Genomic DNA, 26,197 nt, shown 5'->3' on the forward strand with positions numbered 1-26,197 from the left:
GTTCAGGGTCAGCCTCTCCGATCTTGTCAGGGGCAAACTTGCTTTGGTTCAGGCCACGTCAGGACATCGTTTCTTCAGCTGCCTGACGTGCTGCTGAGCCAGGCAGCTTTCAGCTTGATTCCATGCCCACATAACGACGACTTAAAGGCAGAAGTTATAGATTACTCATAGGTGTAACTTAAGCCTCATTGCCAGGGACGCCCTGGCAGCCGGCATGCTCAGCGCGGCCTGCCTGCAGCGGACGCGCTGCATGTACTTCGGTGCAGGGTCACGGGTGAAGACATCGCCACGCGTGGGCCAACCCGCTGCACGCACAGACCCTCACCCCGCCGTGCTGCTGAGGGAAACGCCTCGCCAGCCGCCCCCAGCAGCCGCGCCCGACGGCCAGGCCCACCGGCGCCGCGCTCACGGCCGGTTTTTGCCTCACGGTTTTTAATTCCTCCATTCAACTTCCCTACCGGGCGCGCCAGCGGCCGGGCCGGGCCGGGCCCGGCCCCGCCGCTTTCCTCACCGCCCGCCCCGCAGCCGCCGCTCCCTCACGGCCGCGCCTCAGCCGCCAGGCCCCCCCCGCCGCCTCCCCGGGCGGGCTGCCCTCCGCCGTGCCGGCCCGGCCCCGCCGCGCCCGCCTCAGCGCCGCCCCGCTGCAGGCAGCCAGAGGGCAGCCTGCGCGCGGGGCCTCTCAGCGGGGAGGGGCGGGACGTACCAAGTGCCACCGCCCCCCCCCCCTACCCTCGCCCCCCCCTCCCTGCGGCCGGTGTGGGCGGGGCCGGGCCGGCGCTACGGGAGGGCCGGAGTGATGGACGCGGCGCTGCTCGCCGCCGCCGCCGCGCTCCTCGCCGTCCTCCTCTTCTTCGCCACCCGCCTCCGCGGCCAAGCGAGGGCAGGTGGGTCACGGCCCGGCCGGGCCTCATCCCCCCCCCCCCCCCCCCGCCCACCGGGGCCGCTCCCCGCCCCGTTCCGGCGGGGCGCGCTCAGGCGGGCCCGCCCCTGCTCTCAACGGGGTCCGGCGCGCGGGGGAGGGGCGCCCCCCCCCCCCCCGGCGGGGGCGCGTCTCCATGGAAACCGCGGGGGGGGGGGGGCACCTTGCCTCAGGCCTTGCCCTGAGGGGGAGCCGCCGTGGCGGGGAGGGGGGTCCCCGGTAGTTCTGCTGGGTTCCCTGGCGTCCTGCCCTTCCCTCCGCCCGCCGGGGTCGCCCCTCAGGCCCCGGGGTGGGAGTCCCGGGTAGCGGCGAGGCCTGTTGCTGCTGGCCGGGGCCTGGGCCCTGGCCCGGTTCCCGACCTGAGGCGGTCCCAGGGTGAGGGGCACCGGGTTTGCTGTCGGGTTGAAAGTCTGGCTGGGTTCCCGCTCTGGGGCCGGGCGGGCGGAGGGAAGGTGTCCCTAAGGCTCCTCCTGCAAACGGGGAGTGAAACCCACTGCCTGAGGTGACAGCCCAGCCTGGCTGACAGGCGGGTCTTCACCCCTGGTCCTCCCTGGCAGGTCCTGGGCAACGGCCGGTTAGTGTTCCTGTCAGATGGGAGACCTGAAAGGGCAGGCCGGCCCCTCTCCAGCCCCTGACAGCCTGCTTTACCCGCGTTTCACAGAAATTGCCCACTTCTGCTCCTTTTCCGCCTCGCCTGACGCTGCGAGGGGTTGCTAGCCACGCCAGGTTTAGGTGCAGGGTTGCGCAGTCCCGTTCTGGGAACGGGGAGATGATACAGCACTTCCAGTCCTCCCTCGCACAGCGAGTGTTTTATTGCTGACCAGCGGTTAGAATCACAGAATCATTTAGGTTGGAAAAGACCTTTAAGATCATAGAGTTCAACCGTAAACGTAGCACTGCCAAGTCCACTGTGGCAGTGTGAAACCGTGGTGGAAGCGACCTTGTGTGGGTGCGAGTTGAATGTTATGGGAAGAAGTCAGATGCAGCTGTGAACTTGTCAGCCTCGTTATGTTTTAAAAGTAGAAGAAGGGAGGTTTTTTAGCTGCAAGGTCTCAAATTTGGCTATTTAGCCAGGACAAACACTGAACCTTTATCAATGTAACAACAGCAGTTCCAGGTTTTGGGGTTTGTTTTGTTTGGTTTGGTTTGGTTTGAAAATGGTAGCTTTCATAATTTTTTTAAGACAGAAAAAAATCCGCTAGTGCAAACACAGTCATACTAGTGCAAGAATGTATGCTGGTAAGGGCTTTGTGTTAAAAGCAGTTTTGCTGATAATAATTAAATTTTCCAGCACATTTCTCTCACACCTCTTCTTGTATAGACCTGGCCTAAATTTTTCTCAACAGCTTGGAAACTGATGACATTTCGTCAGATTCCTAGTAACTTAGAGCTGAGCTTTTGGGAGAAGTGAGTGATACATGTCCTAGAGAAATGAGACTGCTGGAAAGACATAATTTCCTAAGTTTGACCTGTGTCGTGACTTAGGTAAATCAGGGGCTGTGGGGCTTGGGAGGATTTCTTTTCTTTTTAAGCTACAAAGGTCTAACTAAATTGAAGCCCAAACATTTGTTTTAAATGGTGTGAATTCTCAAAAAGCTTTAGTACTGTTTTTGAGCAGCTTGATTAAAGTTAGTTTACATTCAGGATAATTTAATCATTTTGAAGCTTCTTTTTCAGTGGCATCTTTTTGACGCTTCCACGTTGGTCTTGCTTTTTTTTATTGTGGTTTTAAGATAATTTCTACCTTAATACACTGATTTCTGTCATTATAAAGTCCTTTACAGAATTTCAGATTGTGGGGATGACTTTGTTCTCCTTACGCAACAGAAATTATTTTTCAAAACCTTTGGGGATGTGGTGTATTTAATATCTGCAAAATTTGGTCTTAAACAGGAATTTGCTTTGCTGTCCCTTTTTCTTATGTGGAAAATGGAAGCTGCTACAATTCTGCTAGTAAATCTGTGTTGTCACACGGAAAGGATTTGAAACCAGAGACTCTTGACCTGGAGAACTGGTGGTAGCTCTCACCTTTTCTTTTCTTTTTAATGTCTGGGGATTGGGGCAGCAGCTTCCCTTTATGCTCTCTCTTGGGGAACTGCCCTTTTAAAAAGGTTCAAGACTTGCCTGCTTTAGGTAATGAAGGGAGCTAAGGATCACAAGAGGTAAATCCTGTAACTTTGTATTTCCTTTGAAAGGTCATTTGGAGCAGCACAGTGTTTCCAGCAAGACGATGCCTGGACTTGTTCTGCTCAGAATAGGAAAAAAACCGTAGCATTGCTGGCTTTTATACATGGCTGGCCTATCTATTTGTGAACAGGCCCTAACGTGGTAAGCTGTACTAGGCAAAAGCACCTCCCCAGGGAAGCCAAGCATACTTCTACCTGTTGCATTTTGAATCACTTTCTCATTGAATTTCGCAGGTTAGGTTAGCATGAAGGTAGAAGATGCTGGATGCTGCCAGTGTGGTGGGAAGTATCGCTACCGTGTGAGGGTGCAGTAGGTGAAGCTCTCTCCGTGTCGGTGCAGGACGGGGGAGCTCACGATCTAGTAGCTGTGTCTTGCTGGACTGCCTCGAAACTTGCCAACCCAGGTGTTACCCTGATGGACTTGCTTATCTGATGTAACTGAAGATCATGCGCTGTGATAGGCAAAGGATTGCTTCTCAAGGAAAAAAGTCTTTGCTCTGAGCGAGTGGAAGTTTGCAAAGCTTTGTAAAGGAGCAGATTTCTACCTGGGGAATGTAAAATTAGGTCCTAAGAAGTCTGGGCTCTGAAAGATTTCATAGTATTCTTTGTAATGATGTAACAGTGGTGCTTCCCATCCAGTTTAGGAAAGAGCTCTGCTTTCAGAGCAGAGTTCTGCTCTGTTTCTCTTTGGGAAGGAGCTCTGACAGTACAATCAGACTCTCACAGTTGCTGCTGTGTGCTGGCTGACAAGTCAGATGAAATAATCTCCGTTGCTGCTTCTGCACTGTGCTGATGTTTCTGAAAACGCAGAGGCAGAGCTGCTGTCTCAGCACGACAGTAAACCTGCTGTCCCCAGAAAAGAGGTATTGCCTGGGTTTTGGAAGGCTGAGTCAGAAAGTGGAGAACCTAAGGCTTAAAATACAAACCAAACCCAGCTTTCAAGCCGTGTCCATTTTCAGACATCTGTTTAATTTTTTGTTTGTATTGCCTGTTAATTTGAGGGCTTTATCTAATTAATTGCTTCTGGCCTGCCATTCTGCAAACCATCGAGCAACTCTTGGATCAATTTGTCTCACCTATATAGTGTTGGTCATTAAGTTTCACTCAGATGGCTCTACATCAAGTCTCATTAGTCCTTGTGTGACTGATCTCTGCATGAACTGGCTAGCCTGGGGTGCCACTTATGTCTGAGACCTCTGCAGCTACAGGAAAATGAAGAGATGTATTCAGATAAGTGCAGTGGCCAAACCACGCCCTGTGCTGCAGGAAGGGGTGAAAAAAAAACCGGGGCCAGACCCCAGGGAAAATTATTCTTGACCTCAAATCTGACAGTCAATCCAGTTCCAAGAATAAGAGCAAGAGGGTTTTTAAGCGTATTCTCTGTATTCTTTGAAGCCACCAGTCACACCCCTCCGTGTGCAGCTCTAGTCGATCTACGAGACTTCCAGTTCAGAAGGAGAGAGAGCACATCTAACTTTCTAGATATTGGAATAAATGATGTGTCTTGAGCCACGTAGACAAATCGTTGACCCCTGAAGAACCAACAAGGTGTAAGTGTGTTACAGGCAGCGTAAATGATTCTTTTCTCCCCACACCCCCCCTCAGCCATGAAGGATGGGAAGAAATGCAAGGGCTAACATTCACATCTTTCAAATGACTGCCCAGCTGAATGCCTTCCAAGCAGAAGGTATAGGGGGAGAGGGGAAGTAAAAAGCTGTATTAAAGCATATCTTTTCCTACTAAATGACAATCCATAGTGTCTAGGTGTCTTCTGTTGTTCTTCTGAATGTTTTAGACATCTGGCAAATACTGTCCAACAACTGCCTTGCATGTTTGACCGTGATACGGGTTGGGTTTGGTGGGGTTTTTGCTACTTTCTGAGCCTTGTTAACACTGGTCAGCTTTGAGGAATTACCATGTCTCCTGTAGAGGATTAAATTAAGAAAACAGGATAGCTTGGTTCACATATTTGTCTCTGTGAGGGTTAAGCACCTCGGTTTGAAATGAATACGTGGCTTATAAATAGATTCCTCTTTCACAAAATGCAAAACAGTCTCTGTTTCGCAGGACAACGGGAACCAAAAATAAGCCCCAGAATGAATGAGCACTAGAACTGCACAGCCGATACGCTGTGCAGGACCACCTTTGGCAGTAACTGAGACAGACGCACTGAAGCTTTCAGGTGAAAGGATGCTAAGGTTTGATTTGTAGTGTATCTCAACAACTTATTAAGAGAAATACTGCAGTTGCATAAAAAGTCTTTTTGCAGACTATTTCTGGCATTTAGTAGTGTCCCAATATAAGTGATCTGCTACTCTGCCTTTGCAGTATAATGCTTTCCTATAGCATGTTCTATAGCATTCAAAATAAGCATTATCATGCTACCAATAAGACTGGGCAAGCCTTGAAGCAAAATGATCGGACCCCTGGAGCCTACGCTCTAATTTATTACAGACTTGTTTTGGTCCACAGATAAAAGGAGTGGATGAGAACGAGAGGGTGACAGCAGTGTGATAGTGCAGTGACTCAATTCAAAATGTCACGGTGCGTGTTAGTGCTCGAGTTTGCTAGGGAACCGCTAACATCGTTGTTGCAGCAATCCTGAACTGCTAATGGCTTTGCTGCCCAAATACTTCCCCAGATTACTCTGCTTTGCAGCCTGTGCTGAGCTCGGTGCTGCTGCAGCTATGTTGTTATCAGTACCAAAGTCAGCTGCTTTGAAGCTAGTTGAGATATACTGAGATGAGCTGCAAGCACACCTTTGATCATCGTGTAGATATAGTCATAATGAATCTTATTTTCTGATCATAGATATGCTAATAGTTTTTTTAGGAAGGCATTGTTTGGATCTGAGGATGCTGGAGACTTGGCAGAGTGTGGAAAGCATTTTGTGCTCCTGTTGGGACACAATATAATCCAGCAAAGCACAAAAAAATGTGTCCTGAGTTTAAGTAAATGAGTAGTTCTGCAGCTTTCCATGACACCATTTGAGTATTTACCTGAATTAAGGCATAGTAGTTAATACTTTGCAGGATTGAGCAAGTAACAACGTACACAAATATCAGTTACGCTTATCAACGGCATATGCAAAGCAGGTATCAAGGGTGATGATATTTTACCATTATCTGATTGTTTTGGCATGACTACCATGGTTGATAGCAACAGGATCATGGAGGTCTCAAAGAAAAACCTGGCGGAGGGTTTTCTATGGAGAACTTCTGAAATGAGCCCACTGGTCAGTCGCTTGCTCCCATGCTGTCTCCCAGCTGCTCCTGTTATGATATTCCTCGTTTGTCAGATCGTAATTAGTAACTGAAGCATATGCAGAGAGGATGGCAGTGAGAGCTGCAGTGACCTTTGGTGTTCTGTCTTCCCCTACATGTGTTTGTTGGGAGACCTACAGTTTAAATCAGCGTGGTAGAATGAAGTTACCCTGTATGTATTACGGCTGTAATTTGTAATCCTTATTTGCTATTCAGGTTTTGTTTCGGGTATAACAATTTACATATTCCACTCTGACACATGCGTGGTCTGAGGTTTGAATTCAAATGAATCTACTTCTCAGTTACACAAGTACAAAATAAAAATTAAAAAAAATTAAAAATCAGAATACTTTAGAAGGGAAAAAAAGTATTTCTGGGTCCTTGCCTTTTGGTAACTCCGAAATGATTAGACTGCTAGTCCTGCCAGATAAAGGGAATTGTTTTCTGGCAGAAGGGAGAAACAGATTATCAGTTTAGATTAAATAAGAATATTTTTTGAGCACTTGGCGGGGGGTGTCTTTGGTTTGTGGTGTGGTGATTTTTTGGGTTTTTTTGTGTGGGCTCTGTCAGATCGAATAACATTAGCAGCTCATAGCTATAGCTTTTTCTTTATGATGATCTATGTGCTATTGCAAAAGGGACTGCTGTCAGGATAAAATTTCCATGGCACAGAGCACTGTGCACAAATAAGAAGGTTCCAGTGCATGATCCTGCTTAATCATGGGAAAGCAACTTGCACATCTCTCCTGCCACGCAGGAAAAAAAAACACATGAGAGTGGGGAGGCATTCTCTCATTTGGAAAACAACACTGGTATTGCACTTCTGATTGCAAAAGCTGACTGGCAGAAGGACAACTGCAGCAAGCAGAGATGGCAAATCTCTCATCAATTATGTTTCCCTTTTGCAGCTGATGAGGAACACCAGCAAAATGTGGCGGCAGCAGCAGCAGTGGCCAGGCCTCGGCCCCATGCTGAAGAGCGGGGAGATGGGATGCCAAGGCGCCGGAGGAACATGGGAAACCGGATGATGGCCCAGAGGAGAGCGCAGCAGGCGGAAGACTGGGTGGAAGGTAACGTTTGGTTCAGTTGATCTTGCAAACATTGAAACGGACCTTAACACCAGACGTGAAGGTTGGTGAAGGGATGCGGTTGGCTCCTGAAGAAAGTTTTTCAGTTTTGCTGACTGTGAATTGTTTGCAGCTTGACTATAATCTCTTTGACTGTCCAGCTTCTCTCCGTACTTCATCGCTTATCTCTAGATACCACTTACCTTTAACTGAAGTGTCTACCTCCTTCTGTGGTGAGTTCTGGCAGTTTGTTGTGCCAACAGTGCATCACAACATGTTCTTCACTTACTTCCTAGAAACTGCCTTTTGTATTTCCTGCTTAGCCATGCAGGTTAAATTTGGGTAAACAGAATCTGCACCTTGCACTAGAATAACAAGCTGTAATAAAGTATTGGTTTCTTGCAAATCGGTGGGAAGTGTTAATTCCCCAATGTAATCTCTGCAAAATCTGGAGTTTTCTTTCTGAGAAGCCATCCAGGTGGTGATCAGAATCAAGCCGATTAGCTGGAGATCACCACAGACTGCAGCATTTTGTCTTACCGCCAGCAGTTTGTTGACAACGAGTCCTCTGTTCCTGTGCTGGATCTACAGTTAATAGCTATACTTCTGTGGTGTGGTTGTAGACAAGAATATGGTGATAAATAACATCTTTCTACACCCTTTAAGCCTCACTCCCTTTTCTGGTGAAACTTCACACATTATTGTCTTTATTGCTAAAGAGACGATATCACCATGATTCACCTAACTGGATTCCTTCTGCTTTCAGATTGTGGGTTAAGTGTTCAGGGTTTCTGCTCAAGTATTGATAAAAGTGGGCTTTGCTTCACTTGAGTTTGCAGTGGAGATCAGGGTGTCTTTTTGGTCTGCAGTAGGTAAGAAACAGTGAGCACGCATCCATGGGATGCCTTGATTAGCGGCTAGTTGCACTTTCTTCAGCTTTTCTTGTCTTGCAGTTTGTAGAAAGCGTCTTGTGCTCACGTTGGCAGGTAAACGTGCTTTTCAAGCTAATTGCGTTCAACGGTTTCACAAATGGAAAATTGACAGGTCTGAACTTTTCAACTTTGGTTATTTCTTTTCATGTGATAACATCCTGGAAAGAAAATGAAATCTAAAAAGCTTTTGCCTTAAACTCCAGACATCAAAAGTTTGAATGCCGAAGGCCAACAGTGAAGCTGTCAAAGCAAATGGCTTATCTTACTTTGTCACTTTAGCAATAGAAGAATCTGTGTCATTGGGCTTTATGAATAATTCTTTTGCAGCTTACTGTACATCAGATGCAAGTGCTGCGGCCCTTGCGTGAAGTTTTCTTTGAAATGACATCCCTGTGTTATTTGGTTTTTTAAATTTCTTTTTCAAATTAAAACAACTTTTTGCTCTTTGCTTCTGTTTTGTGCTTCTGTGTGGGTTTTTATTCGGATTCTGGGATGGTCTTTCCAAGTGCCTAAGCACCGCTGTCCCACAGTAACACCAAAGCCTTTGGAGACTGAGCATAGACTTCAGCAGTATAGCTGTGGAGAGAAGCGTCTGTCCGTGGTTCCCCAGCGTTGAGGTGTGCAATGACTAGTGGCCATTATTACTTGGGATTAGCCCCCCTCTGTCATGGACTGGCTGCGTCTGTGCTGCAAAGTCCTTAGCCTGGCCCTGGGCTACCTGTATTAGTGTGGGGTCTGGGGTTTTTTTCCCCTTAGAAAAGGATCTGTTGCACGTTTTGAAGACCACTTTGCGGGCATATAGCATGGGCCTGGAATCACTCTTGGATTTGTCTCCTTTGTGTGGCGGCCATGTGCGTTTTCTGTGTGTCATTGCAATATAGAGCAGTTCTGTCTAATTACTGCCTCCATTTGAACCTGTTGAAATAGCAAGTTATCCCCACAGCAGAGTTTTGTGTTACAAAAATTAGTTGACTCACATGGAAAGAGAGCCCAGAATGCATGCAGTGATGTACAGTCCCAGGCAATGCAGGACCAGTTGGGGCACCTGAGGCTGCAGAGCAAAGTTATTTGGCAATGTAGACAGAAACACTGAAAACAAGCCAGTCTGGTTTCTTCGGTCTTGACTTGTAAGTGTTCTTGTTGCTTTAGAAGGCTTCTGAACATCTGCAACTGAAGTGGGTTTTGTTTCATTGTTAAAATATTGTTAAATTTGTTAAAATGTTTTACTAGTAAGTTTCTATTCTGTGTGTGGAATTTCCACTCTGGGCCTGTGTTTAGCTTTGGGCACAGCTACCTGATCCTGCTCCATGTCACTCTGACTTCTGCCACAGGTCAGTGCAGGCATAACACCAACCCATCGCTGCAAGATTTCTAGCGCTGAGCTCAGGAAGGGCGTGAGGATGCCCTGGCCATATCTATGTTACCATTACAGACATAGAAGTAGAGTCAGGTAGGAACTGCTGTTATCACCAAAGTATTCTGCCTGTTGGAAGCCAGTTCTGCTGACTCTAGGAAATGGTCTCAAAGCAACGCTTGCAGGCTTTGGAGTTGTGGTTAGCATGAGGGTTTTCTGTTTTCCATCTAACAATCAGATTTCAATTCCAGAATGAGAAAGAAAGCTTCAAGGGTAAAATAGTAGCCCACGGTTTCTGCTGCCTGTGCTAAATTGTATTGTGGCGGTACTCAAATCTCTTGCAGAGTAATGGTGGGGGGGAACCAAAACAAATTGTGGCACTAGGATCAGAACCTTGTTAACTTTTAATTTTCCCTTCTGTAGTTGAAATCCTAATCTTATTTACTTGGAAGTCTGGATAAGGAGTCATTTAATACAGACAAGGATAGTAAATGATTGTTTTGAAGACTCAAATCTACACCCATTGCCAGTGGAGCTAAACCAGGTTATAATTCTTCCTTTAGCTCGGTGGGGTGGGGTAAGACACCTAAATTAGTTGCAGATTGTCACAGACAGAAAATAAACGGCGAAGCACTAAATGCCTCCACTTTCCTACCAGAATTGCAACCCACACGGCGTACGTAGGTTCCTTATTCACGGGTTCCATGTGGGCTGCACTGTGCTGTGGGGGCAGGCCCGCTAGCCGGGTGCCTACGCTGGCTCGGTTTGCCTGAGTAATGTTTTTCGGTGGTTAGCTGAGTACTCAAAGGAGGTCATCTGTTATGAGAATATCAACATCTATTAATATCCTCTGATGACCAAAGATTGCTGGGGAGATATTTTTCATTGGTGACCAAGTAATTCTCAAAATGACTGAGACCCCTGAGCTGTGTTCCACCAGCGTGGCTTCCAGGCTGGCTTTAGAAAAATGGGTTTGGTTGGCTTACATTGCCCAACTTAATTCTAGTCATAACACTGCTGTCTTTCATGCAGCCCAGTGCAATCTAGGCGACTGTTGTTAAAGTCCCTGTGCCTCAGAGGACATCTGCTCTGCACATTGTCACGGGGTGCCTATGCCTTTCCCTGTAGAAAATGAGTCTGGAAGGAGAGTTCTGTATTCATGTGGTTAGGTTCCTTCTGATATCCCAGCTATCAGACTTAATTAACTCTGTTGTAACTCAATTTAAATTGAACCCAGACAGAAGTGGCTTTGTGGGGCTAGCTACAGCCAAGATGAAAATAAACTCACTGCAAGGCATGAATGCGTGTGGATTTCAGGCATTAATCATTTAGGGCAGGAGAGGCTAAGCAGTGGAAGGAAGCGAGGGAAAGGGGATAAATTGGAGTCGGGCTGAGGGTTGTTTGGGGCATGGGGTAGTGTGAATAAGTAGCATTAGCCGTTTTCCAATTTCAGATCCCATTTATTTATTGACCGAGGAGGGTGTTTTTGGCTCTTGTTTTTGCCTGACTGATGCTCTGAGTGCATCCACTTGGACTTTGATCACCTTTGGGTACATGTAAAGATGTTTTGTTGAAAGCTTTTATTTGGTTGCTGGTCACGTGCAGAAAAAGCAGTTGTCCAATTCTCGAGTTGAGCTTGCACTTCCAAACCTGCTCGTTGTACCTTGAACACTGCAAAGAGCTCTGCAGTGAAGTAGGTACTTCTCTTGACAGTACATTTTTCGCTTCTTGGAGCAGAAAGTGATCCAGCCAATCTGATGGTTGCATAAAAGTTTTAGTACTGTAATTTCCTATCAAGTGACAAGAAACTTGTGGGGATGAACTTATAACGGCAAGCATGGTTGGGTTGTCTTGATCCCGCTGTGGTAAAAGTAACGAAGATGATGATTTGAGGCAAATGTCTGTTTGCTTGAAGGACTGTTATCCATTATTTCCAACAGTGACTTTGTACAAACATGTCGTGAGAAAACCTGCCTGCCTCAGCACACGATACAAAGAGTTTGCAGAGAGACAGAGGCATGCACAGGCAAAGTGCCTTTTCCAGGGTTGTTCAATCAGTCGGTGAGTAGGACGCAGGTTTTGCAGTCCCGGTTTTCTGTCACTTGGAGTGGTGTCTTGGACCAAAACTTGCTGCTGTTGATTTGAGGGGGTGGCATTTTTGTTGGCTGAAACTGGTGGGTGTCACCACACCATGATTTAGGGTGATTACAAAGAAACAGACTTCTCTAAGAAATGATAAGTATCTCCAAACCACCAAGCAAAACAAAGACCACTGGGCAACCCTTTGGGTGGAAGGCTTTGGTGGGTGTTGTGGGTGAGGCTTAGCTAGACAGAGAAAGAAACGAGGCAAAAGAGAAGGATGTGCCAGGAGAGCCTAAGCAGCCCAGTAGATTTCCAGGGAATACTTTCAAGGGTTTCATTTTGAAAGGTGCTCACTTCCACATCCTACAAACAAATGACCTCTTGGACTTGTTGCAAAAAATGTTGCCAAAAATGGGATTTTGTGTGGATTATTACATTTTGATTTTTTTTTTTTCTTAACAAACAGAAAGTAAGGACTGCATCAAAGAAATAATCTGGTTTTGTCAACGGCCTTTATTCCTAACTGGAACAAACTACAGGCTCTCTACTTTTGGCAGCAGCATATAACTCCAAAAAGTTAAATATCCCAACATCTGCATGCCTTTTCTCTGAGCTTTTAGCCCTGTACATCTGAGCATAGGTTTAGGGACGTCCAGTACAGTGAACATTGGGTTAAATTTACTTTACTTACACAGAATCGATAAAGTGAACAGGTTTTGACAGTCTGAGTGCTCTAGCTTGTAAAATAAAAAATGATAACAAGAAGCTAACAGTTCCAACATAAATTAAATCATAAGTTCCGCTCCTCTTTTGCTTGGCAAGACTTGGAGATCAGAATCTCATGTTTTCCTTTATAAGTGTTAATCACGATTGAGGAAGAAAGCACAAAACAAACAAGAAAAGGTCTTAGAAGTTTAAAAAAATACAATATTTGGGCATTTTAAAATGCCCATTATTGCTTTGTGTAGCATCTAAGTCCAGCATTCAAATCTTGCATCTAAAAAAATCTTGCGTGAGTGTTTTCTGCTAGTTTTGGGGAAAAAATAATATAAAAAATAATTATCTTTTTTTTTTTAATCCCCATTCAGTAGCGGATTCTGTGCATAACTTAAAGTGAAGAATGTGTTTGTGCTGAAATTTGCCAATATAAGAAACAGTTTTTTCTGAGGAGACTCTCTACCTCTTGTGTAATGTTGCATCTCCCCATGCGCTGGTGTGCCGAAAGATCTGGAAAATTTATAGATGTAGAAACACTGATGTGGTCCTATGCTGTTCTTGTGAAACAGCTGGTAATAGAACTATATTAATTGATGTAGTAGTTGAAATAATTTTAATGCTTAATCAGTAGGAAAACCTTTCTAGTACAGTTAAACTTTGACTACTAATATCCTAACTAGTGAATCAAAAGTTAATTTTGACTTGCTACTATTCATATAGAAAGTGACTTTAGTGTTATCAAAGTATCCACAATGTGTGTCTGCCCTTGAGACATTTCAAGCGCAGATGGTGTGTGGAAGAGGTAGGTGTGTGGTTTCTCAGTTATGCCATATGGCTTTATTCGAGAAAAAACTTCAAGTTGTTTGACTTCTGCTTAAAAGGGCTAATGTCCTTTGTTTGCTGCCCTTTTTCTGTCCTAAGTGTAGACTGATTTTGTGGCTTCAGATTAATATGCCAATGTCTCATTCTGTTCCTAAACTGGATAGCTACCAAATTTAAGAAAAAAAAAATAAATTAAAAATTGTTATGACTGTACCACCGCAGGGCTGTGTTACTCATGAATGCCCACACCTTTCCATATGGTGGACCGATTCCTTTCCAGTGGCTGGTGTCATACGTCTATTCAATGTTAATAACACGCATATGTCTTCTGCCTTCAGGATGAACTGTTTGTTTTGCCTGGCATCTTCCCCCCACGTTCTCTTACTCTTTTTGTAAGGTGCTGCATAAATAGTAAATAAAGCAGCTAGCTGTGCCCAAAGGACTTTTTGTGAGTAGCCACATGTGCAGCTCGCATCCTTTTTCGTGGATGGCAATCCATTTGCTTCACTTCCAAAACTTAATAGGAAGCAAGATGGACCCTTTGATGTAGATGACAAGGGCAACTAAAATATATGATGCAGATTGTTTCGTTTGGAGTTTTTGCATATTCTGTACACAGTAGCTGGTAAATTCCTGTCCTGATAGAGAGCATCAGCACTCCAGCACACTTTCTAATGGTATTGGGAAGTATTTTTAAAAAGTAGTCTGTAAATTTCAAGAGATTCAAACACCTCTGTGACTTAACTGTTTCCTGTTGTCCTGCCTCTCAATATGTTCAAAACATTAAGGAAAAGCTAAGATTCCCTGAAGCTACCTCTCAGCTGGCTAGCTGAGCAAAACCCATGTTTGTGTAAAGCAGAGTATGTGAAGTGGTGTGAAAGCGTCACTGTAAGTCAGACTGTTTCTGCTTTCTGTCTCTTAGAGCTGGAAGCTGGTGGGAATGCTTTGCAAGCTCTGGAAATGTTGGTATAGTTATGTTGGACTCTGTAAAGGTGGACCAGAACATGTTGGTAGGGTTGTGACTCCGGTTGAAAGCAGTCCCGTTATGTCACATCCAAGCAGTTCAGGTGCAGAGGGTCCTGTGTGCCTTGAGGTCTGGTGTTTATCAGCACTGTATCATGAAATGGGAACAGGACTTTCATGTCCTGTGGTACTGTGAGCAGTTAGGGAAAGTCACTACTGAAAAACTGCGTGTGTCAAGTTTGGAGGACTAAACTTCTCTCCCTTTCCTGCCACAACCCTACGTACATCCCAGAACTGCCACTTTTTAAGACATCAGACAAACTGTACAGAGCACCATAGAAGATCAGCCTTCAAACAAAAATACGTTTTCAGCTTCAACTATACGATGATGTCTGATGTTGTTAGGTTTCCCAACCGAGTATGTGCGCAGGCTGGCCAACCCTAGTGCTTTGGGTGATGATAAACTGCTTTCACAACAAGTGAGCACAATTAACTGAACATCTTGCATCACATCTGAAGCACAGGGGTAGATGGAGTGCGTGTTCCCATGGACTGACCCCCCATCAGGTCTACTAGTGTTGGCAGCTATGAGTATGTGAAAAGTGATTGTTAAAAGCTGCTGAAATGAGAGCTTCTTTATGTAAAAAAACCAAATAAATAAAATCTCACTGGCTGTGTGCAGCATCCACTCTGCTTTTGGTGCAGCTGTCCTGCTATAATAACCAATTGATTCAGCAAATCCTTTTACCCTGTGCTTATATTCTTGCCAGCATGTTCAGGTTTATTTAGCACATATTAATTGCACCTAGGTTTAGTGCATTGTTGACTTCTAAAGCTCTGCTGAATCATGGGCTGCATCTGCATCACTGTCTCTGTCTTTTGTTGGATGTAACTCCCTGCACTAGAAAAAGCTTGGAGGAAGTGGTACTTAAGGGATCACATCAGATGCTTCAAACGGGAGGAAAGCAAATGCTACTGAACAAAGGCATGTTTGATCCAGGACTGGAAAAAGGCTTTTAAAAGCCTTTCTAGACTTCTGCCTAACCTGTGGCTCAGGTACTCTTAATATAGATGAAATTTGAGAAGCACTCGGAGCCTCAGGTTGAATAGTGTCATAGATGGTGTTTTATACTTGTGGTGTTTTCCAGAAATAATTTTCTAAAGAATAATACCAGTATTGAACTGTTAATTTTGGAGTAATAACTGCTGATGCTGCGTTGCTCACCCATTGTGTTTGGAACCCCCCTTGGCCTGGTATTTAAAATACAAATAAAGGTATTTTAAGCTTCAGCAAAATTGTAGAAGTAACTGTGTCAAGTCTGAGTGTCTCCTGTTGCTCTCTTTGTTTGTGGTGTAGGAAGGGGGAACCCTTTTGATCATCTCAGTAATCAGATACCAGTAATTCTCTGAAGCCCGATTCAGCAAGCCTGCCTCATATTAACTTCCATATCCTGAAAACAGCTAAGTTATTTGAGAGCCACCTACACAGCTCTCAATTACATTTGTTTCTGATGATGTGTCTCGGTGGCTTAACCATAGTACCATACTGTGTATTGGAATTAGTAAAACAAGAGTGTTTCAGACCTAATTCTACATACAAAAGAAGGATGAGTCTCATTCATCCATATGCTCCTTTTAATAGCGGCTCTTTGGGTTCCCAAAAAAGGGGACCAGGCACTCTGGAGAGAGCTCCCTGCAGAAAACATCCTGGCAGCAGCCCTACCAAACCAATTCTGGTGATTGCCACAGTACGGTCCGCTGCAGGTACAACTGCTGCAGGCTCTCATGAAACTGGTTATCAAACATGACTGGCTTTTTCTTCTTGGTAGCCCGGTCTTAGAAACCAAGGGCTCAGGGGTTGTGTGAGTGGGGAATTGTTTTTTTTCCCCCCAATGGTGAGGGCTAAAACTTAACTGAGGAAGAACTTCCCCTGCATACTCTTCCCCTTCTCCCTCCCTAAATAAACACTGCATTTCAGGAAAATAGCAGGAGCTGGCAGTGCCGTGGTTCAGATTACCCAGCGGACTTCAAGTGTGTGGATCTGAAGTCAGCATCAAGCACTGTGGATGCTCAAAGTATAAATTACTTTACCCAAAAAAGGGATCCATGTGATAAAGATCTTTCATTTTGATTCTGCCATCTCATTCAGACACATGAATCTATATATTGTGTAGTGTTTCATGAAGTGAGCTAAGGATTTCTCTTTGAGTGTTGAGGTCAATCCACAGTACTTATGTTGTAGGATCAAGGACTGATTTAGATTAGCAAATAAAGTGGCCAAATGTTCATGAGACCTTGGGCGGGGAGCGGGGAGGAAATGGCAGTCTTTAAAAGCTCTTTAGTCTTACTTAGCCCCTGAGTGAGCAGAAATATAATGCATTTGCACATCATTTGAGCATGACGCTTTCATATTTCACAGTTGCAGAAATCATCTTTATAAACAACCAGTTGTCGTACAACAGGGAACTGTTTACATGTAGTTTTGTTGCAATCAAGCCCAAGATTTGCATTGCAGGGATTTTTTTTTTTTTTTCCCTCCTCCCTTAAGGGTTAGTTATATCAGGCTAGAACTTGTGGATGAGTGGCATGCCTCTGAATTCCACTTTTTGAATGGATGTCTTGTGCTAAGCTTAAAGGTAACTGGGAAGAAAGTCTCTGCAGGTGGGTGTTAAGCAGTTATATGACAACCATTAGCACATTTTATGTATAAAAGAAAGTGTATCTTTTAATTGTGGAAAGCAGGAAATGTTTATGAAAAGCCTTCCTTCAAAAGATCAAGTAAATTTTTACCCCTGGCTTCGCTTGAGTGTGTGTTTGCCTTGTTACTTCTACTCTGTGGCTTTGGCAGTCTCGTGTGATTTTTTTGCCTTTTTCCATCTTATAAGTCTTGTCTGAAATGTATGTGTGTCTCCTTTTCATCTGCTGCTGCTTTCCTAGGAAGCAGTGAAGTTTCTCGAAGGGACTTTTTACGGATGATTTAAAATTTTGTTGTTTACTCTTTAACACAATGTTGCAGAGGAAGATGATGCTGAGGAGGTGCCAGAATTTCAGGTGTCTGGGAAAATTGGAGCAAAGAAGCAGAGGAAATTAGAAGAGAAACAAGCCAGAAAAGCACAGAGAGAGGTAAGCATTTCCTGCCACGTATAGAGCCCAGAGCAGAGCCTGAATAGCAGTACTCAGCAAAGAACTGGTGATGACAGACACCCCAGAAAGCCAAAGGCAGTGTCATCGCTACAACGGTTGTGTTTTTGTTTTAAAAATGTAAATTCAGCTGTTTATGTCAGATCCCAAGAGGGCCATGGAGAATGGTGTCTCGTTTTCTTTCCATTAGGTTCTCTGGCATTCTCGTGGCGAGGAGAGAGGAGTTAAACTCTTGAATGCTCTTTATTGGATGTTTCCACTGGCTTGCAACTTAGTGTCAGTACTGTCTCCCCTTAAAAATACACTCAAGCCCACATAGCATTGTTGTAACACTGGGTCTGTGACCAAAACCGCGGGCAGTTCTGAGTAGTGTTTCATGTGCTCTCATAGTGCAAAAACTTTGTATGGGTTTATCTATGTTTAGCCATGTTTATTGTTTTTATGGATTGGGGGAGATGAAAAGCAGACTCTGTAATCCACCGAAATCTATGGTGCAGACAGATATTGGTTGAAGTTTGGCCCTTAAACAGAGACCAAGTATGCAGAGCGAACACACTGTAGCTTTTCAGTTGTTCTTTCTTAAGTATATGTGTAAAAGTACTTAAATACAGTTGCATTTTTTCAGTTTTGCCCAGCATTTTGCTGTTAATTCCAGCAAAGCAACAGGCTTTTTGAAACTTACTTTCTGAAGTGTGCTCGTGGATGGCAGCAGGTTATGCATTAATTCCTTTTAGTTGTTCAATAATTTTTTTTATTTTTTTTTGCAAACTCTGTATTGTTCTGTAACTTGAAAGGTGGGGTTGCAAGAAATAGATACAACTCAAACAGCCTTTGCGTAACAGAGGCTGGAGTGCAGGGTGGACTTGACACATCTTACAAAAAGACAGGGTTTATGAAACTACTAACATTTCTAATGTGTGGAGGGTCCAAACAAAACTAGTGAAATCCCATCTTGAGAATTTAGTGTCACCTGAGGTTTAAATCCAGTTTCTGCTTTACACTGTAGTGGTATGCCCTGTAGATAGGGCGGTTGGTAAAAAACTTGATTATTATGTTATTTATAAACTTCCATTACGATCCTTTTCTCACTCTATGTTTTAACCATTTTGTCATTACTTTCCATATTCATTCTATTTAATTAGCCTCTTTTTTGTGGAAAATTTGAGCAAAGTTGAATGAAGTTAGATAAGCGTTGGTTGGTGGAGTGGGGAATCTTTTGTTTCATTTTAAAACACGCTGATTTTTATTTTCCCATGTAGACAAATTCCTCGGTTAGGTCTTTTTCTCTGAAACATTCAAAGCCACAAATCCTCTGTTTGAATGTCTTCTGCTTATTCTCTTAATATATTTGCAAATCTAAGTATACTGAAGAGACTCAAGAACAACTTAAAAAAATCTCTAAACAATACACTAATCACCCTTTTTATTTTTTCCCCATTTTGCAACAATCTCTTTGCTAGGTTTGGTTTAAAAACAAATAATAAAATTATTTGAAGAGACTAGCAGAGCTTTTTCTTTAAGAGATTCTGCCGAGGTTAATGATAAATTTGAATGTACTTGGTTTTACAGAGTTTATATTCCCCTTTCCTTTTTTTCCTCTCCTTAGAGTCCATTCTAACTAAATTTTAAGTGAGGAGAAATGGAATGCCATGACACAATATTACTTAATATCACTGTAGTAATAAGCTCATATGCATTTACCGAGCTTAAACCCTTACTGAGATACAGATAATGCAAGTGAGAAGGGTAATTTCTAAACTTATCATAATGTTAAGTATGCTGAAGATTGGGAGGAGGGTGGGAGTTAAATGAGAATGACTTTTCCTTCTTACTCTCTTTACTGTTTCTTTCTGAACATGCATCTAGGAAGATAGTAAGAGACACCTCCCCATGGTATCACAATATGAAATTAAAAAATGTATATTCAGGAAGAGTCAGGCTTGGCTTGCATAATATTTTTTTTTTTAGGCTGAAGAAGCAGAGCGAGAAGAACGGAAAAAACTTGAGTCAAAAAGAGAGGAGGAAAGGCGGAAAGAAGAGGAGAGAATACGTCTTGAGGAAGAACGACAGGTAGGATTGGTTGTATTTATAGATGGAAATTTTGAACCAAGTTTGTCTTTGAAATTGCTTCTATGTAAGTTCTGTGATCAGCAGAACTCCCTTTGCTTTTCATTACCATTGCATACATTTTTTAATTTGTTTTTTTTTGTTACTCCATTTTGTTTGAATTACAGTAATACTCAATTATTTCAACTGTAGGTCCCAGCTTTTTTCCCCCAAGTGCTTGGCAGAAGTGAAAACTGCTCCAAACATCAATACACTCATGTAGCAGCAAGCACCCACCCACGGTTGAGTCTAGGGCAAAACGAAACCCAATCTCCTGGTAGTGAATCTGCTACCGCTGTATGCTATAGTGACAGATTGTTTGGTCAATTTGTTATGTTGGCAAACATAGCTGATAAAGCTGGCTGTTAGTTCGTCTGGGAGCTGTTTAAGTGCAGGTATATGAAGGAAGGAGCTGTACCTAGTTGCAAGAGAAATTTTGGGAGCTGCTTGCTTGGTGTCTGACAGGAGAAGTTTGGTTATCACAGAATCATCGAATAACGTAGGTTGGAAGGGACCTCTGGAGACCATCTGGTCTATCCTCCTGCTCAAACCATGTCCAGTTAGAGCAGGTTGCGCAGGACCTTGACCAGCCCAGCTTTGAGTGTCTCTTAACGAAGGAGATTTCACAATCTCCCTGGGCCCCTGTTCCATTATGCTCATTAGGGCTGCCTGCCTGACAGCTGTAACCAGCAGGGCAGAAAGTGAAAGACATCAGCAACCGATTTTGCAACTGTTGTGTGAAAATATATGGTTTTATTCTAATTATACAAATGTACGTGTGCTTCACAATTAAATATTTCTGAACTCTGCATACGAAGGTGTGTGTTAGCAGGAGTGACCCAGAAAAACAGGTACTGTGCATTTGAAATGCTTTTGTTGAATACTTTCATCATTGAGGGAGGCAAACTTATTTCAAAGCTGCTTTGTGTATTCTGGGCATCAGTGCTACTGGCTAAGAACTAGGAATGAGCTTCATGCTCTCTGGTGCTTGAGCAAGTTGTGTGGTAGCTTTGCAATGTGCTTCTGGAGGCAAGGACTGAGGTGTTCTGCACAATCCTGTGCTGAATAATTGGTGTCCCAGGGGAGCATAGCCCCCAGCTTTCAGTGTGAACTTTCTGGGATACTTAAATATGCATGGAGATTTGTGTCTGTGGTTTGTAGTGAGCAGATTTCTTTTAAATTTTTCTGAGTTGTGTAAGTGGAGTGTGTTGCTGATAACATTTTAAAAGAGAAAAAGACAATTTTTCCTTTCCTCTGTTGAGAGCATGAAGGCAGGATAAAGCAATTTTAAAATTTTATTTCCATACATTACACACACAGATTGTATCCATGAGATCTTTTGTAGAAGGTACATTTACCTCTGGGGTTATCCCCTCCAAAAATCCTTTATCTTCTGAACTCTCTGTTGTTTCCTTTTCATCAATAGAAAGCTCCTGAATTTCAGAAATTGAAATGGATGAGGAGAATGTCAGTACTACAACATCAGGACGTGTAGCATGGTCCGAGACTTTGACTTGTAAAGCAACTTGAGCAGACTTCCAGGGGACCAATTATTCCACAGCTGCCCTTCTGAGAAAGATGTACAAATTTAGAAGTGGTCAAAGCGTGAACCCTGAGGTTGGATAACTGATCTCAGCTAGTCCGAGCCACTCCTGTGCTTAGCCAAGGTGTTTTGTAACAGCAGAACTATCAGACCTGGCTTCCTCTGGAGCTGTGTCTACTGTTTTTTCCCCTGCCCACACACTTCAGTAGCACCAGCTTCTGCCCTGTGGTCCCTGCGACCACTCTGCTTTTCTCCTAAGTATTGCCAATTTCTCCCTCTCATACTTCCAGCTCGGAAAGAGGCAAGATGAGCTCTGGCTGCCTCTAAAGCACATGTCTATTGCCCATCCTGCTTGCCGTGGGGCTTGGCATAACACATAACTCGGATGGCAAATTTACCTCCAGTGGTGTATTCTTTTAAGTGTTTTGTCTCCACCCAGTTCCTTGATTTTTTTTTTTTTAAATTTATTTGTTTGTTTGTTTTTTCCTGAGGTTCTGGCACTTTAATATTCTTGAAACCCTGAAGAGTTGGTTGAAATGAACCAAATTACTCTGGTACTCTGAGGGGAATTAGGAGGGCACACTGGCTGGATGCTAGCATTGTTTAAATGTCACTGCCTTTAGAGGAGGCTAATGAACAGAATTTCAATTCCTTGCAGAGTGGTAGCCAGCACGGCAGGTGAACTGCTAAGCAAATTGCAGTTGAGCTTGGCCAACCTGCTCAGAAGAAGCTGTAGCACAGGACAAAGATTTTATCCTGTTAATTGCCTATGGGTTTGACGTGGGGTTTAGCAGTGCAGCTGGCTAATCAGGATCAGTCAGGCATGGTTGAAAAGTTGAGTAGAAAGTAAAAGGGTGAAATTCTAACTAGAAGTCTTTTCACACAGAAAGTGCTTATTAACATGTTTAACTTTTTTTTTAATCCACTTCTGTTCAATTTAGGGCTGAGTAATCTATTTTGGTTGAATGAGGAAAATCTTAGTTGTTTTTATTTTAATTTTCAGTATTCGTTGTAAAGATTGCACTAAAATACTTCCACCTCCATTTCACAAGGCTCAGTGAAAAAGAGGAATATAAACTAAGGCTTTGGGGTTTTTATTTTATTTTTTAAATTTTGTGCTCAACAGTCTAAAGGAGTACTTACTAGAATTTTGAAAATCACTCAGATGCCTGAATCTAGCTTGCTGTTCACTTTAGGCAATAACTTCCTTGGCTACTTAAATTCTGTAATTTTAACCTTTTTTTGTCTGGCTCGTTTGTTTGTTTTTCCCAGTAGTCTTTCTCAGGGCAGCAAGCCAACCCACCGGGCTACATCACAAACATTATTCTGCTACTCGAGGGAAAGTGTTTTCAGTATTTTATTTTTCACTTGGGTTTTAAGACAGGTTGATAATCCAGTAACCGCTGAACATTTTGAGCATGGATCAAAGTAAACGTGTCTGACAATATTTAATGTCCGTCCTCAAGTGTTTTTTAGTAATTTTAAGTGTTTTCATCCGAGTCTTTAACAGGAAACAGAACAATTCAAGACTTGTACATGTTTAGGCTGTGTCGCTCAAATTCCTGCTTCAGTCAGCAGAGAAAGCAGCATTACAGGGAGCATGGTAATAACGAGACTTCAGTGTTTTAGTGTTGACTGGGTGATAGGAGGGGAAACAAATTGAATTAATAGATACTTGATTACTGTGCATGTAAGCATAGCCTGTCTTTATGATCATAACATCTTATCTTTCAAATCTTGTTACAGACTGATTGTATGATGTAAAAGCTACTGCCTTTCTCTTCTAGGCCCCTATAAGCGATAAAGAGATTATTGGATTTATTGTGGTTTTTATAGAATACAGAGGATAAAATGTCATTTATATGTTCCTCCAGGGAAAGGATTCTTCACTTCCACTAGTAACATTTTGTCACGAGTAAGCCCTTGTGGACTACACATGTGGTAATAGTATTCCCCCATATAGGTTAGGAGATGGAAAGGCAAAACTATGAAAGGTAGCTCAAGTAGTGATTGATAGTCGTGAGATAAAAACCAGAGGGTAGCTGGTTGTATGGTTTTTGGAGGCAGGTTGATTAATGACATTTCTGTAGTTTATATAATCCCAAAATGCACAAGAAATTTAGAGTTTATCACTGAAGTTTGTCTGAGAAATGTTACGGTTGTCAGATAGCTTCATTTTTTTTTTTCCCCCTTCCTTTTCCAGTACATCAGAGTACTTCTGCAGGTATAGTGACAGTGGCAAGTTTGTTAGTTTTTATTTCTTTCTTCTGCAGTACAGGAAGGGTATTAAGACCACTGATGAAGGCTTATTGCCTCCAGGAAAAGTAGTGACATAACTGCATGAATTGTTTATTGTTTCACTTGCTGCACATTCAAAGATTTGAACTCATAAATTTGGTTGGCTATGCTTTAATTTAATTGCAAATAAATTTAATTAGTGTATTTACAAGAGAGCTTAAGTGATGAGCAGTTAGTCTCCAAACAAATGCAACCACCTTTGTTAGCTAAATTTCACTTGAACCTTTTTTTTAGTCTCTCCCAAGAAGTGCTACCAAAATTGTGCTAACTTCTGTGAACATTGAGATTGGCTTTGTGTTTCTTTTCAGCGTTTCAGCTACAGCCTTGAACTAATAGCTGAATCATAGTCAACAGCAATAGGTGATTCCTGAGCCATTAAATACCATCTAAAAGTTTGTCAGATGATGAGGGAAGCCAAATAGATTCAGGAGGATAGAAAATCATGTTGCAGCATGCAGATCTTCTAGAAATTCCCCAGTGTTGAGCTTTGATAAAGCCACCGGGTCTGTTAGCCCTTTCACACACACACCCCCACTCAAGTAGTTTGAGAAATGGAGTGTAGTGGAAATAATGAATTCTTGAGTCAGATGAAAACCCACTTTGTTTTATAAGGAAATGGATATCTCTCTCCAATTATTTTTGGGCAACTCTACATAGTGCTATACTATAAGTGGGAACTGTACCTTCAAGGGAGTTATGGGGGCTAAAATCTTGCATATTCTTGAGAAAAATAAGTCCCTGGTTCTATTTAAATATATTTGTATGCATATATAAATAAAATGTGGTTGCCCCTTGGCTTCAGTGTTGCAAACCAGACAATATATTTTTAAATTCAAGTTTCCTTTCCAGTGTTCTGATGACCTGATTGGCTATGCATGTGAGGAAGCTCCTTTATAATTGGCATTTGCTTCAGCTCTGCTTTACCCTGGGGATTTCCCTTTCACTCTTGGAGTTTTTTAGTGGTGAGATGGTTTACCAACCGACACCTTATCAATGAGAGCGAACTTCCTCTGATGTTGCAAAACAGTGTCTTCATACAAAGCCTTGCAGGTTGCTCACATAAGAGCTTTTTTTTTTCCTGTGCACAGGGATTTTTGTAGATTTACTCCCTCAGCCTAGCTTTGCCATGCTAAGGAAACTGCTTGTGCAGATGCAGGGCTCACAGCTATCACTCTTCTATACTAAATGCAGCATTGAACAGGGTGTGTTGCTGTAAATCCATTGCAGAGTGGACTGCTCTGGAAACATAGCTTGATACAGCAGAGAAACTACCAGTCTTCCAGCAAGCAAGCTTTTAACTGTTGTAAAACAAAAGGCCACAGCAGGAGTGCGGACTGGTGTTTGCTCACTGTTACATTAAAACAAGAGCTGTATTGCTTGAGCATAGCTGTGCCCAAAGTTTCCAAACGAGGGCAATTTCATTTAGGCTTTCAGTTTTGCATTTAAGTGCCTAAATAAAAATGGTCTGGATCTTCAGAGCTATAGAAATGGAGGATCGGCTAGTGATCCCAAGGGTCCTGTTGAAGCTTTTGAGAACTAAGACCCTAAAGTTTTGGCTCTTTGATTTGATACTTGATCATGTAAGAATAGGCACCAAGTTTTAAAATGTTGATTGTTGAGTTATTTTATTATGTGTAGCATTATGCGAACATCGAGATTTGTGTGCTTCTCAGCAGAGCTTTTCATTATCTGTTTAGCATTTATATCCACTATTCATACATAAACAGTGCATTTCTGGAGGCTGATGGAGACTACTACGTAGTTTCAGTTTAAGCATCAGTTTTCAAGTGTGTATACTTTCCTGAAAATTAATTTCTCCTAAGGAAGTACAAGTTGAAAAGCTTGCAGAAAACTCATTCTACTCTGATTTTTAGGAGATGAGGACTGGTAAGAACACTTACTCTGTCTTACTAAAGGTATTTTTTTATTTTGTGTCTGAACGGTGAAGGGGGGGAGGAATCCTAGAGATCCATCTGCTCTATGCCAAATTATTTACTTCTAAAGTCCCTTTTCACTTCCTGCAGAACCTGCACTAGCAGCATGAAAACTTGATGTTATACAAGGAGGGTTTCTTTGGTCCATGAACCTCAAAGCATTTGGCATAGGAACCAGTATGCTTTTCCTTATCCTGCATGTTAAGGAAACAGCCGCAAACAAGGAGCGACTGGTAGCAGGTGGTGGTTGAAGAGAATCCAGTGATTGCTCTGCCTTCCTCACTAGCAATGAGATCTCTTCCACTTAGCAATCGAATAAGCTGCCTATAAATGATTTGTTTGTCAGCAAGTTGGTCCTTTATCTGATTTGGAGGAGAGTTGGCACAGCACACAACTCGCAGTTTCCCCTCTGGGAAAGCTGCTTAGGCAAAGCTCTCAGAAAAGCTACTTACTCTGTAGGCCAATATCGCTTAGTCTCAGTGTCACCTTAAATGGGTTACTGCAATGAAAGCTAGAAACGGTGGTTCAATATCTTCTTGCTGGACAGTACTGTAAGGGTCCTCACCCTTGGCTAAAAATAGTAATGCATGATAAACCTTCAAAGGCTGTAATCTGTTAACCAGCCAGAACAGTGCAGTTACTCAAGCAGCATCCCAGGACTCCAAAGGGATTTGTGATCCCAAGAGTCAAGGTCTGCTTCCAGCGGTAAGCCTAAAAGAGTTTTCAAGATGCTGTGGGTTTCACCTGGTAAAAGATGGGGCTCTTGTGCAGTTGGCACAATTAATGTTTTTGATGTCATGGAAATAATCATTGCGATCAAGGTAAGAGGTGAACAGAAGGTACTGATCTGAAAGGAGCCTCACAGCAAAT

The 26,197-nt window shown here is 43.2% G+C and overlaps 1 protein-coding gene across 1 annotated transcript in view; it reads left to right on the forward strand.

Moving 5' to 3' along the window:
- Window positions 1–796: 796 nt before the first annotated feature.
- The window catches only part of DDRGK1 (DDRGK domain containing 1), a 40,324-nt gene continuing 14,923 nt past the window's right edge, over window positions 797–26,197 (forward strand). The window contains exons 1-4 of the mRNA XM_050896373.1: window positions 797–884; window positions 7,277–7,438; window positions 17,322–17,428; window positions 19,415–19,516. Of these exons, the coding sequence (XP_050752330.1) occupies window positions 797–884; window positions 7,277–7,438; window positions 17,322–17,428; window positions 19,415–19,516 (459 nt within the window). The remainder of the gene's footprint in view (window positions 885–7,276; window positions 7,439–17,321; window positions 17,429–19,414; window positions 19,517–26,197) is intronic.

This window comes from Gymnogyps californianus, chromosome 4 (assembly GCF_018139145.2).
Source record: "Gymnogyps californianus isolate 813 chromosome 4, ASM1813914v2, whole genome shotgun sequence".
In the NCBI taxonomy this organism is placed as follows: domain Eukaryota; kingdom Metazoa; phylum Chordata; class Aves; order Accipitriformes; family Cathartidae; genus Gymnogyps; species Gymnogyps californianus.